At 40.8% G+C, this 18,525-nt stretch overlaps 1 protein-coding gene and 1 long non-coding RNA gene across 2 annotated transcripts; one reads left to right on the top strand and one right to left on the bottom strand.

Moving 5' to 3' along the window:
• Positions 1–4,975: 4,975 nt before the first annotated feature.
• On the top strand, positions 4,976–7,674 carry LOC118826862. The gene is made up of 3 exons (XR_005008815.1): positions 4,976–5,142; positions 6,005–6,066; positions 7,523–7,674. It is a non-coding gene; the product is annotated as an uncharacterized LOC118826862 (long non-coding RNA).
• Positions 7,675–8,119: 445 nt separating this feature from the next.
• Positions 8,120–18,320, bottom strand: LOC118827052. The gene is made up of 5 exons (XM_036598266.1): positions 18,254–18,320; positions 16,627–16,923; positions 16,227–16,517; positions 14,041–14,241; positions 8,120–8,127 (listed from the first exon to the last, which is right to left on the bottom strand). The coding sequence occupies exons 1-5, from the start codon at positions 18,312–18,314 to the stop codon at positions 8,120–8,122; spliced, it is 858 nt and encodes a 285-aa protein (XP_036454159.1). The 5' UTR covers positions 18,315–18,320.
• Between the last annotated feature and the right edge of the window lie 205 nt (positions 18,321–18,525).

Raw genomic sequence — 18,525 nt, 5'->3', positions numbered from 1 at the left:
TGTTAAGCAAGAATGGAAAACATTTCTCTTTCAAAACTACAGCAGTGTCTCCTCAGTTCCTAAATGCTTACAGAGTGCTGTTAAAAGAAGTGATGAAACTTTTTTGGAAATTGGGTTGTACTTTGCACAAAGTAACTGGGCACAAATGTGACTGTAACAGGAAAGTCTAGACTGTTGGCATGTAGCTGTCACACATATCTGCTATCTGGATTCTGCTCTTGGGTGAAATGTTGCCAACATCAGGTTACGAGAGAAAGCAGAAACTAGGACTAAGAACAACTACACAAGTAAAAGTACCATGAAATTAGACTTAAATGTACTTAAGTACCAAAAGTAAATGTAGTGTGAGTTTTTACAGTTCTGTTATATTATTTTGATGAACACTTTCTGTTAGGGAGACCTGTGTGGCTGCACACATGAACAGCTAACTCAGTTTTCACCCATTATTTTAAAGTTATAAGGAAAACTGAAAAAGTTTAGCCTTGGAGGCTTTAGACATGACGTCAGAGACAGGCTCCCAAAATACCCACAGCAGTGCAGACAGAACACTGGAAAGCAGTGATGAAAGAAACGAGGCTTTCTGAAGCTTTGAACCAACTGAACCAATCGATTCGACAGATGATTCATTGTTCTGAAGCACTCGGATCACCAGCTGGCGCCACCTGCTGGCACTTTCAGCGTTAAGGTTCTCACCTTACCAGTTTCTTGAAAAGAAATTTCTTCAAATGTTTCCATAGCAACCTGCACCAACAGCCTACTGCCCCATGATCAGTGAAAGCTGTGGATAAGCGTGGCTAAATGTAGTCCAAGCATGAACTGGTATTTGTTTTACACAGTTTTGTTTCCTTCTATCTGAGGATTCTGTACTGCATAAACAGTAGAGACTCCAACTGCTCTTTGTTATCATCACTGCCTTCTTACCTCTTTCAGACCTTCTAGTCTTAATGCATGTTTTGCTGTTACAGTACTGTTATGTTTCATGTAAAAGTACACGAATAAAACATTCTGTATAGTTTACATTGCTGTATTTGTCTCATATTCTTGGAATGTGGCTTTGTATGAATGTTTTATGCAATTCTGAAATGTTATTTGTTGCACTGAAGCAATGTAATTAGGTATGAAGCCCCTAAGGTGACATGGTGAATGACCATAAAGTAATACGTTGAGGCCATAAATTAATATATTGAGGTCACTAATTAATATATTGAGGCCATGAGAAACTTAACTCAGGCGTGTCAAACTGGGGACCTTCCAGGCGAAAGTGCTGTGGAGGTCAGCCTCATCTAACACTCTGAATTCAGTCATGCAGGCCTTCCTAATGAGCTGAACCAGGTGTGTCTCAGGTGTTATATGCACCTGTATGCAAGGACAACACTTGAATCAGGTGCCTTGCATGTAGTCTCCACCATGGTTTGCTGTGCTGCATGGAGATGCTCCAGTTGCTCGGAGAAAGGAGTAAGAATGGTTTTCCCCACTGACACAGAGAGGAGAAAAAAAGTCGCTGGCTCAAGTCAGCAGGAGCAGCTACTAAACTACTTACCATCACTAAAGATTACAACAACAAAAATGACACTGTGTCCACACCACTGTGAAAAGCCTAATGTTTTGTTTATTAAAAATAAGGAACAGGGTGAGGGTGCTGTGTCATTGTAGGGGGTCTTTAGGCTCCACTGATTCCCCCATGGTTTTTTGTTTTTTGTTTGTTTGAAAGAAAGTGAGAGAAGGAGAAAAAGACTAAGGAAGGCTGGTCCACTCAGCACTACTGACCTGCAGCATCACTGGCCCTCCACCAAGCAGCTCCCAGTTATCTGATTTATAGTCTTCTTGTTATTATTTTACTGCTGGATTTTTGTCCACTAACTCGTCCTGCAGTTTTCGAGATATTGACACTGTTCCAACTTTGGAATGTCCGGTCTGATCAGGAATGGTGTGCCTGTAGACAGCTTTTTAATTCGACTTTCACTTTTTGAACAATCCTAGTTAAATTACGTTTTTTTTTTTCCCCATAGGAATGAATGGGGTAAAAGTTGCATGTCTGCTGGACTTCTGCTCAACTGAAAGACACTTTTGCATACACTACCTCAGGGCAGGCCTCCGAGCATGAATTCAATGTTGTTCTGACCTGCACTGTCTTTTTTTTCCTCATCCCACCAAACTGCATGTCCTCACTCAGGGAAGGTCCCCAAGCTCTAATCCACAGCCATACTGACCTGCACTCCTCTATGGGTCATTTTTTCATCCCTCATACCTCCCATAGAGTCCCATTCATTTTCAACAACATGCAGCTATTGGCAACCCCCTAAAAACATTCAGTAAACAATCCACACATCATAGCAACCGCTTATTCTAGTTATCAGCGGCCTTTGTGGGCAGGGCTGAGAGAGTGCAGACGCGAATGCTGGTCCGTTGTTTTAAGCTCATATTTGTGGCTGAAAGTCAAGTCAAGAGGCTTTTATTGTCATTCCATCCATGTACAAGCACACAGTGGAGTGAAATTACGGTCCTCCATAGAACAACACGGTGCAGACGCAAGTGTGCAAAAAATTAGACTAGAAACATTACAGTAAATATGATACATTAAACAGACATTAGACACAGTAAACAGACAGGACAGTGCAGCACCGACACAGCACTCATTTCTGAGCATGAGGTGGGGTTGTGGAATAAGGTGCAAAGATTATTTAACATGCTGTGATCTGTGAGTAAACGCAGTCACACTTAAGGTTGCTCCTGTGATCCAGATATTTCCTGAAGCCCACCTTTCCACATCTTTAGCACACATACACACCGATCATCACTTGCTTCTTCCTTAATCAAGACTTCAAGGCTTCAAAGATAATTGGAGTAAGTCTTCCTTCAGTTGAGTCTTTATACTCGGTGCACTCAGGAATCAAAGAGAACAATTACAGATTCTTCTCATCCAGCAAACCATCAAACCAACCACTTCCTTCTGGGAGACAGAACAGCTCTTTCAAAACTAAGACAACCCTCTCTAAGAACAGCCTTTTTCCTACTGTGATAAAGTCACTAAACTCTTCTGAGGAGTGTTTATCACTGTCACATCCACTGCAAGTGGTTCCCCTCTGCGCCTACAGAGGTCGCTCTCACCAGAACACTAAGTTCTATCAGCTGTTTCTCATTGCTGATCTAGTTTTGTGTACATTTAGACCTCAGCGTTGTTTGTACTGATCATGCCGAGTAGTTCTGAGTGTTATTACTGCTGTTCTGCTTCCCTGGTTTCACTCTTTGCTCTGGACTTTGGTTTTTTGAGTTTTGGATGGTGTTATTGGCTTAAATGCTCTAATGGTTTAAAAACCTGCTCGTCTTCTGCCTCAAAGGTCAGTAATTCTGAGTTTGCTTCAATAAACATACAGCTGACTCCAAACTACAGCTGTGAACTTGTCTGTCTGTGAGATTTCCAGCCTTTGTAAGAGTAAACAGATAGAGTTACTGTGTAATCCACTTTCATTACCCAATTTACAGTTTCCCTCACTGATGCTGCTTAAACCCATTGCTGTGCAGAATTGAGTGCTGTGTGTTGGTTTATTCATTTATTTGTTTTTGTTTATTTGTTTGTTTTATTTACTTTTGATATGTCATTTTGGGTGGAGTGTTAAGTCTCCAGTGTGAATCTCTTTATGTTTGGGAACTACTGAAAGCTGTATTAGTAATATGAGTGTGTTTGAGATCACAGACAAGCCTTTCTTTGATTCATGATTCAGTGTTATTAACTCTAATAAGGTGTTTTAGTGACACAGTTGGACATTTTAAGCTTATTTAGGGAAGAGTAGTAAGGAGTGGTCTGCTGTTTGGGGCTGGTGGGTCGATCTCAGTGGAAGCAGGTCAGCCCTCTCAGCCTCTCTCTACTCTTCTAGTCTGTGTCCTCCTTATTACTTCTGTGGTGAAAACAGTGAATGTACTGAACACGTTTTCTCCAACTGTGTCCGTTTCAGGAATTTTCAGAATGATGTAGTGAAGGATAATGGACAGACAAATCACAGTATATTAATCTTTTCAACTCCTTGAGACCACCGGTGGTTCCAAAACGCACTTAGTCATATTCTTCATAACTTTCATATTTCATAAGCTACATTCTAAAGGTGGGGGTCGTATGAGGCTGTAACTGTCTTCTTTCCAGTCAAATAGATGGTGATGTAATTTTAAACCCTTATAATAAAAGAAGATGAACTCTGTTTTTTTTTTCTACTGAAAGTCGACCCATTTTTCCACAAATCTGGGCTGTAAACTATAAACAGATGGCGTCTCTTCAGTGATCTGCTCTGTAAACATTATTTTTATAAAATAATACGAAGAGCGTCTAAGATTTTTGGATTTCAGCAGTAAATTGTGAGCATATAGCAATATGTGTATCATAAAACACATGTTCTGTTAATTTGAGGGATCTTTTAGAAAAAAAATAATACAATAAAAATTTACATTTATTTCATGCAGTTACTGAATAATTTGCCTTAATATTTGGTCATGTAAACTCAGATGGACAAACCAAAATATACCCTGGAGAATAAGAGGTTAAGGATGGAAAGTTGTGATTGTTTGTTTTATTACTTTTTACATTACTAAAGACTTTTTCTGTGTGAATATTTTGTTCATAAAATCAAATTTACAAATAGAATCTTAGCATATTTGAAGACGTTTTAATATGAAATTTAAATATATTTATTGTAAAAGCATCTAAAGTGATGAACATCTTTACAAAATTGAAATGTGTTTGAAGGTTGTTATTATTATTATTATTATTATTAGATTAGTATTTACCTCAGACACGTGTCTGTTTTTATATATTTGTTTTATACTTGTGTATTTCAGTTCTATTTTATATTCTGCTGGTAATTCTCTTATTCTACAGTATACAGTACTGTATCAAATAAAAACTGACCAATCAAAACCAAGAAACACCAAAGAATCTTATCGGTTTGAATATAAGGGAGGGTCGCTGACTCGCTGGACTCTGCAGGGTCTGGAAGGATGTAGACGACGGTGAAGCTGATCTGTGAAAACAGACTCACAAACAGAAAACGGAGTTACAGAAAGAGAGAACAGAATCTCTCGTGAGGGACTGTGTGGTGTTACTGGAGATCAGTGAGGTCTTTATGAGAAGCACCGTTCCAGTCAGAGAGAAAGGTGAGTACTCAAACTGCAGTAACGTGTTTTAAACGTGTTTGTGAGTTTGTGGAGACGCTGGACGAGTCTGCTTTTCTTATCTTTATCTAGCAGAGTGCTGAGCACTGCTGTCTGTTTCAGATACAGAGCGCTGCCCACTCTGCAGCTTCAGGGGTTAGTTTAACATTAGAGTTAGTGCTAAATAGTGTTAATGGTGTTACTCTACCTGTACTGAACTGGTCATGGTTCTGGTGTCATCATGGAGCAGAACTTCCTGTTTTTATTTATATTTATAAAGATCTATTTTTGATATTCGTCCTTTCAGCACTAGCTTTTGATCAGACTGTGGTAGCCAGTGAATGGATGAGGCTGAAGTTGGCTTCCTGTTCATCAGCTTCTTGTTCCAATTTCCCTGTTCCACCTTAAATGGTGCAGCCTCATGTTTCCAGAATGTAGCTGCTGCACCATTTAAGGTGGAACGGGAAAATTGGAACAAGTATCTAACGAATAACAAACTGACTTCAGTTCCTTGTAAGAAGGTGCTAATCTATATTGAATATACGGATTAGGGAATGCTATGAATTACCTACAATGCTCACTCAGCTTTAAGTTACTGTAAATAAATGAATATAATGCTACATCAAGTTAAGATCCCCTGTAGGCTAATGAAATAAGCTTAACATGAAACCAGAGGAACAACAGTCACATCAACAGGTTCTCTGAGCCTCATTAACCACACGGCCATATCTACACCTGAATATCACACAAACATGAGCGTGGATCACTGCGTTCCTATCCTGCTTTCTGAGTGCACTATTGATATCCATGTCATTTTGGTCAGTATCTTTCTTAAATTGCCACTCTGTAATTGTTCTTAATGCAGACCAGCAGCGATGTTGACCTTCCCAAAATTGCAGCACTGGCTGGACCCAACCCAGCATCAAGGTATGTATATCTATGATCGTCTATATGCATCACAATCACTTTTGTGGTTGGTGCATCATTTTTCATACCAGTCAGTGCAGTTTAGGGAAAGCAGAAGGGGTTTTTATGTAAGCATCCTGAACCGGTGACCATGAGCTCTTGGCTGTTAAGCTCACATTTGAGGGATGGAGACATTAGTTAGAGGGAGCTGCTCATCCTTTCCTAGTCTAACCAATCATAAGAATTAGAATACCTCCATTCCGCTAAGTGTTTAAACCTCAACAGGCTTGCTGGTCCCTTCTTCAATTCAGTGCCTCTTATCCTCCTGGTTCACATAATTCAAAAGCTGATGCTTTGCCAAGAATTCACCAGTGTGACTCTGAAAGAGAGGGTCAGTCATTCATCTCTCTCCTGGTGAATTCTGACTCAGCAACTCCTGACTTCACCTGTTCACCTGTGTTTTTAACCAATCTGTTTGTGCCTTCAGTTTGTGAAGTACCGTCACCTTGTCGTGCGCACCTTAGCTCAGTTTTGGATCTCTGGTTTTCGACTCTGTTTTATGACTGTGGTTTTGGATCATCCTTTTGGCATTAAAGCTCTTAACTCTAGACTTGTCTGTGAGCGTCTGGCTCTGTCTGTCACCTTTACAACAAGCAGAGCACAATGGAGTAAAATACACTTTACAAATGATCTGAACTGGATCAAGTTTAACACATCTGATACAAATGGATTAAAAATGCCTGGATCTCTCAGGATCAGGAAATTTCTCATAGGTTTTAAAGAACTGAGAAAGAATTACATCATTTGAAATCGGCCTTTTTGTTTTTCTTACAATAAAAATCTCTAATAAAAACTTTATCTCTCATTTGCTGCTCCTTCATTCTCTCTTTCAGTGTCTGAATCAGCTGATCCTACAGTGAGGGTGAATCTTCATGACTCTGCTACTCTGCCGTGCTCTGAGATGGTCAGTACCTGGAGGGAGATCTCTCTCTCTCTCTCTCACCATCACTGACACTGATAGTGTCTCCCTTCAGGTACTGACCATAGATCGTCTGATATCCCTCCTTTAATCTACATGAAGTCTGATCACACTCAGCCAGAACATCAGTGGGTTTACTGAACACAGACCATTTGACCAAACCAGAGCATCTCTCAGAGCAGGGCAGAGTAGCAGAGTCATGAAGATTCACCTTCACTGGAGGATCAGCTGATTCAGACACTGAAAGAGGGAATAAAGAAAAAGAGATTAAAGGAGCAGCAAACGAGAAAAAGTTTCTATTAGAGATTTTTATTGTAAGAAAAATTAAAGATCAAGTTTGTCACTGTAAAATAGCCGATTTCATAGCCAATAAGAGTGAAGCTTCAGATTGAGCGTCAGTGTCCATCTGTTTCCTTCACTCACTGTGACTCACAGAACTCCACTGATTTCTATATATGGTGTCAGATTTAAATTCTTTGTGATTGTGTCTCTCCTCAGCCTCGAGTACTACAGTTCAGAAAGGGTGGGTATTTGCACTGGTGGTTACTGCACATGTAGCTGTGATTGTGATGTTAGTGGTGAAGAATGTGCAGCTGAGGAGAGAAAATCAGCAGCTCCGGGAGAAGAATAAAGGTAACAGAAAGAAAAAAGAAGAAAAAAGAGACGGTCATTCTCCAATACTGTCCAGGAAGTCTGAGAGATAATCATAATCAACGTCCCCCCCCACACTCCTCTCTCTCTCTCTCTCTCATCTCTCTCTCTCTCTCTCTCTCTCTCTCTCTCTCTCTCTCTCTCTGTGTGTGTGTGTGTGTGTGTGTGTGTGTGTGTGTGTGTGTGGTGGTTGGTTGATTGAGTATCAGTGTGGAGTGACTATAGAGATTATATAGTGAGGCTGGGAAGAATGTCAATATAAAATATCAACACGCTCTGCTAAAATGTATTATAATAACCAGGGCTGTAATTATTTATGTTTTAGAATATTCTAAAGAAAATTCTCAAATAGTAAAATATGCTATAACAGGAAAGAATCTTAAGATGATTAAATAGTTGTCTTATCGTTATTTAGTGTTACCTTTATTATTATTGTTATTAATGTCAGTATACTGCAAGATAAAGAAAAAACAATTGTTAAACAATTATTATCATAGCAAGCAGCATAAAATCCTGTTCTGGGGTCCGGCTCATGCTGGCGACCCTCAGCAGGTTTTTCTGAGACTGTAGTGAGTCAGTGGTGAGCGGTGAGTAGGAGAGTATTTAAAATCAGACTAACTTAAATTCTTAGCTTTTTGGTCACTTTTGGTCAGCCTCTCAAAAGCACTTTGCACCCAGGCATATGCTAGACTAAGCTGTGTTGGTCTTAAACCCCGGAGCCCCCCCATTTCCAAAAAGTTGCAATGCTGTGCAAACAAGGACAGCATTTCAGATATTTAAATATGCCCATTTTGAATTTGAAGCCATGTTTCAAAAAGTTAAGACGGGGCAACAAAAGACTGTTAAAGTTGTGTAATGCTAAACAAAACACCTGGTGGAACATCTCACAAACAATTAGATTATTGGCAACAGGTCTGTATCATGATTGGGTGTAAAAGGTTTTAGATGTAAACATAAGGAGGGGTTCAATAGTGGGATCAAATAGTGGAACAATCAAGAATAACGTTTCTCAATGTAAAATAGCAAAGAACCTGGGGAATTCTTCATTTACACATAAAACCATTAAAAGATTCAGAGTACCTGGAGAAATCTCTGTATGTATGGTATAAGGCCGAAACCAATACAGGTTGGTCATAATCTTCGGGGCCACAGGCAGCACTGCATTAAAAATAGACATGATTCTGTAACGGAAATCACTGCATGGGCTCAGAAACACTTCTGAAAACCACTGTCTGTGAAAACAGTTCATCACTGTTTCCACAAATGCAAGTTAAAACTCTAAAACGCAAAGAAGAAACCAAATATAAACAGGACCCAGAAACACTGCCACCTTCTCTGGGCCTGAGCTCATTTTAGATGGACTGAGTGTAAAAGTGTCCCTGTGGTCTGATAAAGCAAAGTTTAGATTCTGTTTGGAATCATGGACACTGTGTCCTCCGGGCTAAAGACCACTCAGCTTGTTATCAGCACAGCCAACATGATGGTATAAGGGTGCATTAGTGCACATGGCATGGGTGACGTGCACATCTGTGAAGGCACCATTAATGTTGAACAATATTTACGTTTTGGCAACATATGCTGCCATTCAGACGATGTCTTTCTCAGCAAGACAATGTCAAACCACATTCTGCATGCATTACAGCAGCATTGCTTCATATTAAAAGAGTCCAGGTGCCAAAGTGACCTGCCTGCAGTCCAGATCTGTCACTGCTGATAACATTTGGCACATTATAAAACCTGAAATACTGTATCACACAAGAATAAGAAAACATTTCACTTTCAAAACTACAGCAGTGTCTCCTCAGTTACCAAACACTTACAGATTGTCAAAGAAGAGGAGGAGAAGAAAAGCTTTAGCAGGAAAAGCTTTAAAAAGATGCAGATGTAAATGTTTCAACCAGTTTAAATACAACATAAGTTCCATAAAGCAGCTTGTGGTGTGATTGGTCTAATGAAGTTTCTCCTGAATCTGATTATCTGATTATCTGTAAATATGAATCTGCTAACAGCTCTGGAACGTTTTACTTTAGTGTGACAAAGGAAGAGGATTCATATGTTATTCTTTACAAATCTGTAACATCTGAAAGACTCTTTATTTACTCAGAATTATTTAAAGTATATTTGTTATTGTTATTTTGTACTTTAATGTAGACACTGTGTGGTGTGAATTCTTACACTGATGAAGTCTTGGAGTTTTCACTTTACACTGTTGTTCAGTTCTGCTGTAATCAGTTCTCGGTCAGGTGATGGAGGCTGTAATGATGACCTGACTCAGGTGTGTTTACAAACAGAACACAACAACAGTGTGTACTGACTGTGTCCATTAGAGAACCAGAATGTCTGTATATTTTGTCATGGAAAACAAATGTTTGTATTTATGTATAGATTATGCTTTTCAAATAAACTGAAAACAAGATCTTGTTTTTGGAAAATGTTAATGTCAGCTGAGTGACATACATTTCTGATTTCTTTAACAGGATCATTAAGAGGTTAATAAGACTCAGATGTGTCTGATGAGGATCTGATAACTCAGATATTTAAAACATCTTTATTATTCTGCAATTCTGTTATGACTTTATTAACACACAGGACATTCCCTCCATATAGTGCAGCTCTATGACGAGTCCTCATTATCAATAATCCTTTCTGTACATTCTTACATTACTGTCCCAAACTGACCCTGATAAGGGACACTAACCAAATGATCTGCACACACTTTACAGTTTGTTTATTATTTGATCTGCAGGAAACTTTCAGTACAGCATGGTTAACAGGAGGAATTATTTTCATTGCTTAAATATTAAAAGCAACTGAGCTGCTGAAACAAGACAAACAGAAGAGAAAGAGAGCAGCCAATGCTGGAAGAGCAGAGTGAAGTGTGGAGGAACAAACCAGTCATGATGTAAACCACACCACCTACACAACACACAGTACCCCCCACCCCCACCCCCAAACATTACTGAGACTGTACTTAGACCCCTGAAGACTAGACTGAAGGAAGTGTATGGTGTAGTACAACATTCAATTCAGTACAACACAGTTTAAATTCTACATGCTGTAGTTAGTTATAATATTAAGATTCTCTTCAGTGCATTTGGTTTGACAAATTTAGGCCCTTCAGTAAAGAAGCTGTTGCTTTTTTTTATTAATGAAAAAGAATTTAAGAATTCTCGTCTCGCTTGCAGTGTTTACTGTCTGTGTGGAGTTTGCCTGTTCTCCCCGTGTCTGCGTGGGTTTCCTCTGGGTACTCTGGTTTCCTCCCACAGTCCAAAAACATGCAGACATGCTGAATTGCCCCTAGGTGTGAGTGAGTGTGTAACTGTGTATGTCTGTCTGTCTGCCCTGCGATGGACTGGCGACCTGTCCAGGGTGTATCCTGCCTTCTGCCCAGTGACAGCTGGGATAGGCTCCAGCACCCCACCGTGACCCAGAAGGATAAGCGGTTTAGATGATGTATTTATGTATTTGGTTTTAAAATGCTAGGCCCTGCAGTTAAGACGTTATTAAATTTTTGATGTTTAACAAATTAATTAAAATTAAGCCCTAAAGTCCATTCAAATTTGGCTTGCTGTCGTTGGTTGCAATAATAAGAATTATTAACCTCTTTAATGCATTTGGTTTTACAATTTTGGCTCCTACAGTTTAGAAACTATTTACTTTATGTTATATATTAAATATTAATTATAATTCAACCCAACACTTAATTTACATTCTGCTTGCTGTTGTAAGCTGCCAAATTAGGGCACTTTTTAATGCATTTGGGTTTACAGTTTTGGGCCCTACACTGTTTACCTTAGTCTCATAAAACACAGCACAGAACTACGGAAATCAGATTAAAGTTCATACAGATAAAACACACTTATACAGATATAAAATATACAGATATACAATTATTTTAATACAAAATGTACACAGAGTTTAAACATTCAACCACAAGCATTCAGATTTTACTGATAAACAGCTCTGGCACCCTTAATAATCCTGCACACTCAGCAAAAACAAATTTATTTACACGTAATAAAAACAATATTTAAAAAAGTCCTGCTCCAAATCTGCCTGCAGAATGATATTTACAGATATGGCAGAAACATATTTGAACAGAGCTGAGAAAGAAACAGCGAAGAGCAGCAATCAGAAAGCAGTAGCTAAAGGTGAACATTATCAATCTGATGAGATACAGTATGAGATAAATCTGAGGCAGTGTTGAGCTGTAGCAGCAGCACAATCAGGTCCAGCGGCTCTAGACTTCCCGCTTTAATCACTGACCCATCCAAAATGACCACTCACATTTACTTTATTAAAGACTTATCAGTAAATGAGCCACGAACAAACACCTCCCCAGTACCCAGGTCCAGTTTTCAGTGCTGAGTCTTTGAATCTAATCTCATCATGCTGATATGAGTAGGATGAGTTTATAGAGGACGACATTAGTAATGAGTGATTAGTGATTATCTCAGTATTAATGAAGGAGGACCTGTTGAAACAAACTCACCTTCAGAGACTGTTATGTGGACAAAACAACCCACAGCGCTTTGTGGAAAATGGACGCTCTACTAATTATGATATCTAATGAAACTGCATTGTTTGAACACCAAACTATCAGCTCAGTGAACGATCCACTCCAGCATAGAATATCCTTAAGTAACATTCAACTAAATATCCATTAAATTGGAGTTGCACTGGAGCCACACTTGTATAATCTGAGACTTTACACACCTGCTTTAATGAGCTTCTCACTTTGCTGCACTGCAGAAATGTCTGACTGCAAGTTCATTTTTTCTCCAAATCTCCAAACGTACTGAAGTAGAAATAGAAAATACCTTGCTGAAAAAAACATGTGTCCCCCAAAAGGGGCTTTTCAGAGTTTGACAGTGAAGTGCATGAATAGAGAAGCTTCAGTTAAGAGTGTTAGTGGAAGCTTCTAAAGCTCTGCAGATGACCAGTAGACAGATCTGGAGTCTCCACACACACATACACTATATTGCCAAAAGTATTCAGTCACCCATCCAAATCATTGAATTCAGGTGTTCCAATCGCTTCATGGCCACAGGTGTATAAAACCAAGCACCCAGGCCTGCAGACTGCTTCTACAAACATTAGTGAAAGAATGGGTCGCTCTCAGGAGCTCAGTGAACTCCAGCGTGGTGCCGTGATAGGACGCCACCTGTGCAACAAGTCCAGTCGTGAAATTTCCTCACTACTAAATATTCCCACAGTCAACTGTCAGTGGGATTATAACAAAGTGGAAGCGTTGGGAACGACAGCAACTCAGCCACGAAATAGTCGGCCACGTAAATGACAGAGCGGGGTCAGCGGATGCTGAGGCGCATAGTGCGCAGAGGTCGCCAACTTTCTGCTGTCAATCGCTACAGACCTCCAGACTTCATGTGACCTTCAGATTAGCTCAAGAACAGCATAGAGAGCTTCATGGAATGGGTTTTCCATGGCCAAGCAGCTGCATCAAGCCTTACATCACCAAGCGCAATGCAAAGCGTCGAATGCAGTGGTGTAAAGCGCCGCCACTGGACTCTAGAGCAGTGGAGATGTGTTCTCTGGAGTGACCAATCACGCTTCTCCGTCTGGCAATCCGATGGACGAGTCTGGGGTTGGTGGTTGCCAGGAGAACGGTACTTGTTTGACTGCATTGTGCCAAGTGTAAAGTTTGGTGGAGGGGGGATTATGGTGAGGGGTGGTTTTCAGGAGTTGGGCTCGGCCCCTTAGTTCCAGTGAAAGGAGCTCTTAATGCTTCAGCATCAAGAGATTTTGGACATTTCATGGTCCCACTTGTGGGAACAGTTTGGGGAGTTTGGCCCCTTCCTGTTCCAACATGACTGCGCACCAGTGCACGAAGCAAGGTCCATAAAGACATGGATGAGCGAGTTTGGTGTGGAAGAACTTGACTGGCCTGCACTCAGATACCTCAACCCGATAGAACACCTTTGGGATGAATTAGAGCGGAGACTGTGAGTCAGGCCTTCTCGTCCAACATCAGTGTCTGACCTCACAAATGCGCTTCTGGAAGAATGGTCAAAAATTCCCATAAACACTCCTAAACCTTGTGGAAAGCCTTCCAGAAGAGTCGAATGTTATAGCTGCAAAGGGTGGACCGACATCATATTAAACCCCAGGATTAAGAATGGGATCTCACTCAGGTTCATATGCGTGTGAAGGCAGACGACCGAATACTTTTGGCAATATAGTGTACATATAACAACCACTCTCACATACATGTCTCATGAGTGGAGAAGCAAGAGAGAGAGAGCAAGAGAAAGAAAAGAAGAGAGGATGATCAAGAATGATCTTAGACTGCTCCCTGGTCATTACTGTGCTGTGCCAGTCTCTGCTGTTCTTCTGCCCTTGATTACCCAGTCCATTCTTCTGAACGTGGGTATTTCCAGTGATATCCGGTCCTTTTGGAGGCTGTGGATTTTTCCTCGTCAGCTGCACAATCACCACCACTAATATCACACACACAGTGAGAAGCACAGCCACTGATACACTCCGCAGTGGGAACCGTCCACCCAGACTGAGCAGCTCCTGATCTCTGCACACACACGGCTGAACATCTACAAACCAAACACACACAAAGATGTACGGTGAGCTTCATTCACACTGTTTAACTCCAGGAAAGTCTGTTTATGCAGCTCCAGATAAAAGAGTGGATACATCCACTTTTAAAAACTAAAGACAACATCAAAGCTATAAATAACATATGGAATTATGCAGTAAATAAATGTGTTAAATCAATACAGCCTTGACTCCTTTGCCTTCATGCAGCTTTACACACTCTTAGAGTTCTCCAGGCAGCTTCACGAGGAACCACCTGCTTTACCAACAGGACTGAGGTACCCAAACTTTTGACTGGTAGTGTAAACCATGCAGCATCATATTTTAGATTATACTGTGCAGAAACAGAACTGCAGTGACAGATGTGTTCAAAAAGCTTAATGTACATGAAGTACTGGAGAGGCTGGCTGTACACAGAGGAGCTGATGTACCACAGATAACAACCAACATGATCACAGCTAAACTCCATCACTAAGGATACAGTAGCAGTTTGCTGATCAGTGAACTTTAAGTTATCGGCAGAACGTATGAAACACTGTGTTCCTTAATTCAGTTCTGGTCCAGATGGGTTTGTGGTGCTCTGAGCTGATAGCGTTCTAGCTAAGACAGCACTTACAGCAGGAGTTTACACTAAGAGTGGCTCAGTCCCCAAACCTTACACAGCTGAATGTAACAGGACACTGAAACTGCATTAGCTGTACCTCACCTGCTTTTCCATCGGGAAATACGTAATGATTTTATTCCCACTGGAATCAGATGTTTTTATTCAACGTAATACTGCTGTCTTACTGACTACTTTGAATCTTATGCAGCAGGTAATCAGTTCTTATATGCTACAAACACAATCAGGCATAACATTATGAGCACCTCCTTGTTTCTGCGCTCATTGTCCATCTTATCAGCTCCATTTACTATATAGGTGCACTTTGTAGTTCTACAGTTACAGACTGTAGTCCATCTGTTTCTCTGATACTTTGTTACCCTGTTCTTCAGTGGTCAGGACCCCAAGGACCCTCACAGAGCAGGTACTATTTGGGTGGTGGATCATTCTCAGCACTGACGTGGCGGTGGTGTGTTAGTGTGTGTTGCGCTGGTCTGAGTGGATCAGACACAGCAGTGCTGCTGGAATTTTTAAACACCTCAGTGTCACTGCTGGACTGAGAATAGTCCACCAACCAAAAATATCCAGCCAACAGCGTCCTGTGGGCAGCGTCCTGTAAGCACTGATGAAGGTCTAGAGGATGACCAACACAAACTGTGCAGCAGCAGATGAGCTATCGTCTCTGACTTTACATCTACAAGGTGGACTGACAAGGTAGGAGTGTCTAATAGAGTGGACAGTGAGTGGACACAGTGTTTAAAAATTCCAGCAGCACTGCTGTGTCTGATCCACTCATACCAGCACAACACACACTAACACACCACCACCACATCAGTGTTACTGCAGTGCTGAGAATGATCCATCACCCAAATAGTACCTGCTCTGTGAGGGTCCATGGGGGTCCTGACCACTGAAGAACAGGGTAAAAGGGGGCTAACAAAGTATCAGAGAAACAGATGGACTACAGTCTGTAACTGTAGAACTACAAAGTGCACCTATATAGTAAGTGGAGCTGATAAAATGGACAATGAGTGCAGAAACAAGGAGGCGGTCATAATGTTATGCCTGATCGGCGTATCTTTCAAAGGGAAGAAGTCAAAGGATAGTTTGTTGGTTGCTCACTGCAGCAATGCGAGATCATAAAGCCCAAGGAACGTTATTAATTTGGTAAAGAATGGATTTGGAAAAGAATGAGATTTCAGTGGGGGCTGAGATGAATAACAGGGTCTTGCGTCACAACCAGCTCAGCTCTTCTGTACTAGTTAGACCTTCTCTGGTTAGTGTGCTGCGGCCTCACACTGACCGGCTGACGGACAAAATCTGGGTACAAGTTGAAGGTGTGGAAAAAAGATTACTGCTGTAAAAGTAGCATTAAATTCATACCCTGGACGGTCACTGTGTAGATATGAATGACCTCTTCATTCCTTTTGTCCATTACAGTATAAACTCCACTATCAGACAGAGTCACTGCTCTCAGCTCAAGAACAGATGTTAGTGATGCTCTCTGTTCATATGAATCTCTACACTGTGTTGATCGTCCATCCACTGTACAGATCTGACCACTGGATTGATTAGCTGCACCTGTGCTGTTATAAATCACCTCCACTGGATCTGATACATCCAACTTCAGCACCAGAGAGTCACCAGGTTTTATCTGAAGTGGTGTTATCAAGGCTGAGAAGAAAAACAGGAACATCAATTTATCAACTGAGTGCAAAGTGTTACACCCACATCACTGGATTCGGTCTGCAGAGTTCACGCTAGAAAACAGCTGGACACTTACGCTCAACCTGAAGACGCACATCACAGAGATCTTTACCATCACAGTCACACGTGTACCAGCCTCTCTTACTGAAATCAGCTTCAGTGATGGTGAGAGAGAGATTCCCCTTCAGGTACTGATCATGGATCATCTGGTATCCCTCCTTTGATCTGCATGAAGTCTGATCACACTCAGCCAGAACATCAGTGGGTTTATGGAACACAGTCCATCTGACCAAACCAGAGCATCTCTCAGAGCAGGGCAGAGTAGCAGAGTCATGAAGATTCACCTTCACTGTAGGAACAGCTGATTCAGTCACTGAAAGAGGGATTAAGAAATATAAACAATGTGTTAAAGGTAGTAAAGTGTCAATCCACACTTTTTCAGTTCCGATCTGATTCTGATACACAACTGCTGACACTGACGCAGATTCCGATACGCTCCCTTAAGAGCTCTGTTTACTTTACTAATATCATACCATTGTTGGTTTTGTGTTTCAGGTTACATCACAAGGCTGAAATGGACAACACAGCACTTCTTATTAGAAGAGCAAAACTATACACAAAGACATTGAATTTAAATGCATTCCAATGGAATTTATTCATGTTGAACTTCACATATAAACAGGTGGCAACAACAGCTGTAATGTGAAATTAAACATATGAAATGCAAAATGGAAATAAACATCTTAAATATCAAAAGCCTTTCTAGAACGTTAAACACAAACAATAAGCTTGGCTGCATCATGTGAACAGGTCAAGTATTGGGACAATCTTTAAAATAAAATGCAGAACAGGATGTCAGACAGCTGGGCTCTAAATGCTCCAACAGGCTGCGACAATCTCACATTTTCCACCATGATGCTGGAGAGCATCAGTGAGAGTCACTGCCTGGTGGTGTCTTCCTGTCTGTTAACGTGAACTCCTGGTACTCTTTGACGTGAAGCCTCTGCAGGTGATTAAACTGGTTGTATTGTCTGATGCAGCCACACTTCCACCCCTCAACACACTGGCTTTACACACATTACAAGTAGCGGTTTTACTTTCCGGCATTTCCAGACTTAAATATCTCCAAACACAACAACATTTTAGACCAACAGCTGATGTTATTTGTTATTTGCAGACCAACAGCTGATGTTATTTGCTCACTAACTTACAGGCTGAAATTGCTGCAGGTTCATGATAAAATGTGGAACATAATCCGGATCGGTGACGCGTCTCACGTTACATTACATTACGTTGTAATGCATTACGGTGGGTTCATGGTCCAGCACAAGCTGCAGACTGGAATATGGATCAGTAAGTGGATCGGCCCCATCCGTCCGATAACCAATGAATGAAAGATGTCAATATCTGACCCGATACTGATACAGGATCGGATTGGACCCATGTCTACTCATTTACTCCAACAACTACTTCATTTAAGTAGGTTACTCAGTACGGTGTTGGGCTCAGTATCGCCAAATACTGAAAAACATGTACTCAGCCTGGAAAAATGGTATCTTTGTATCCCCAGTTTCAGTGTTTTAAAATATAATAACATAGTTTTAGAATGAAGCTTAGAGAATTACCAACACGCCAAACAATGAACCTTAGAAACCAAAGGTGAACGTAAAATGTTTAAGATGATTAAGAAGTGCAGGACTTACCAACAGTGAATGTAGTGGTCAGTAACATCAGGACACAGAGAGCAGAACTGCAGGGCTGCATGACTGACCGACACAAAAACACTATTAGTACTGACAAGAAGAGGAGAGCGAAACTGTAATGCAAATTACAAATGCAAAGTACTGAAGCGGAAACAGAGAGCTGTTCTACACCTGCAGCACTTTCCACCAGCTCTGCTGTCATCCACCAGCTAAACCACTGATGATGGTTTCTTACTTTGTTTTATTAGTTATCACGTCTGGTTCTCGTAGGC

This window comes from Colossoma macropomum, unplaced genomic scaffold (assembly GCF_904425465.1).
Source record: "Colossoma macropomum unplaced genomic scaffold, Colossoma_macropomum, whole genome shotgun sequence".
NCBI classification, from domain to species: domain Eukaryota; kingdom Metazoa; phylum Chordata; class Actinopteri; order Characiformes; family Serrasalmidae; genus Colossoma; species Colossoma macropomum.
This window is presented reverse-complemented; position numbering and strand designations above follow the sequence as displayed.

What these genes read in the sequence shown, in the direction of transcription:
- LOC118827052 (XM_036598266.1), bottom strand. Translation starts at nt 18,314, where the DNA reads ATGCAGCCCTGCAGTTCTGCTCTCTGTGTCCTGATGTTACTGACCACT. An exon ending in TGTGCGTCTTCAGGTTGAGC is followed by an intron (nt 16,518 to 16,626) that starts GTAAGTGTCCAG and finishes TTTTCTTCTCAG; the next exon opens with CCTTGATAACACCACTTCAG. An exon ending in CTACACAGTGACCGTCCAGG is followed by an intron (nt 14,242 to 16,226) that starts GTATGAATTTAA and finishes TTTGGTTTGTAG; the next exon opens with ATGTTCAGCCGTGTGTGTGC.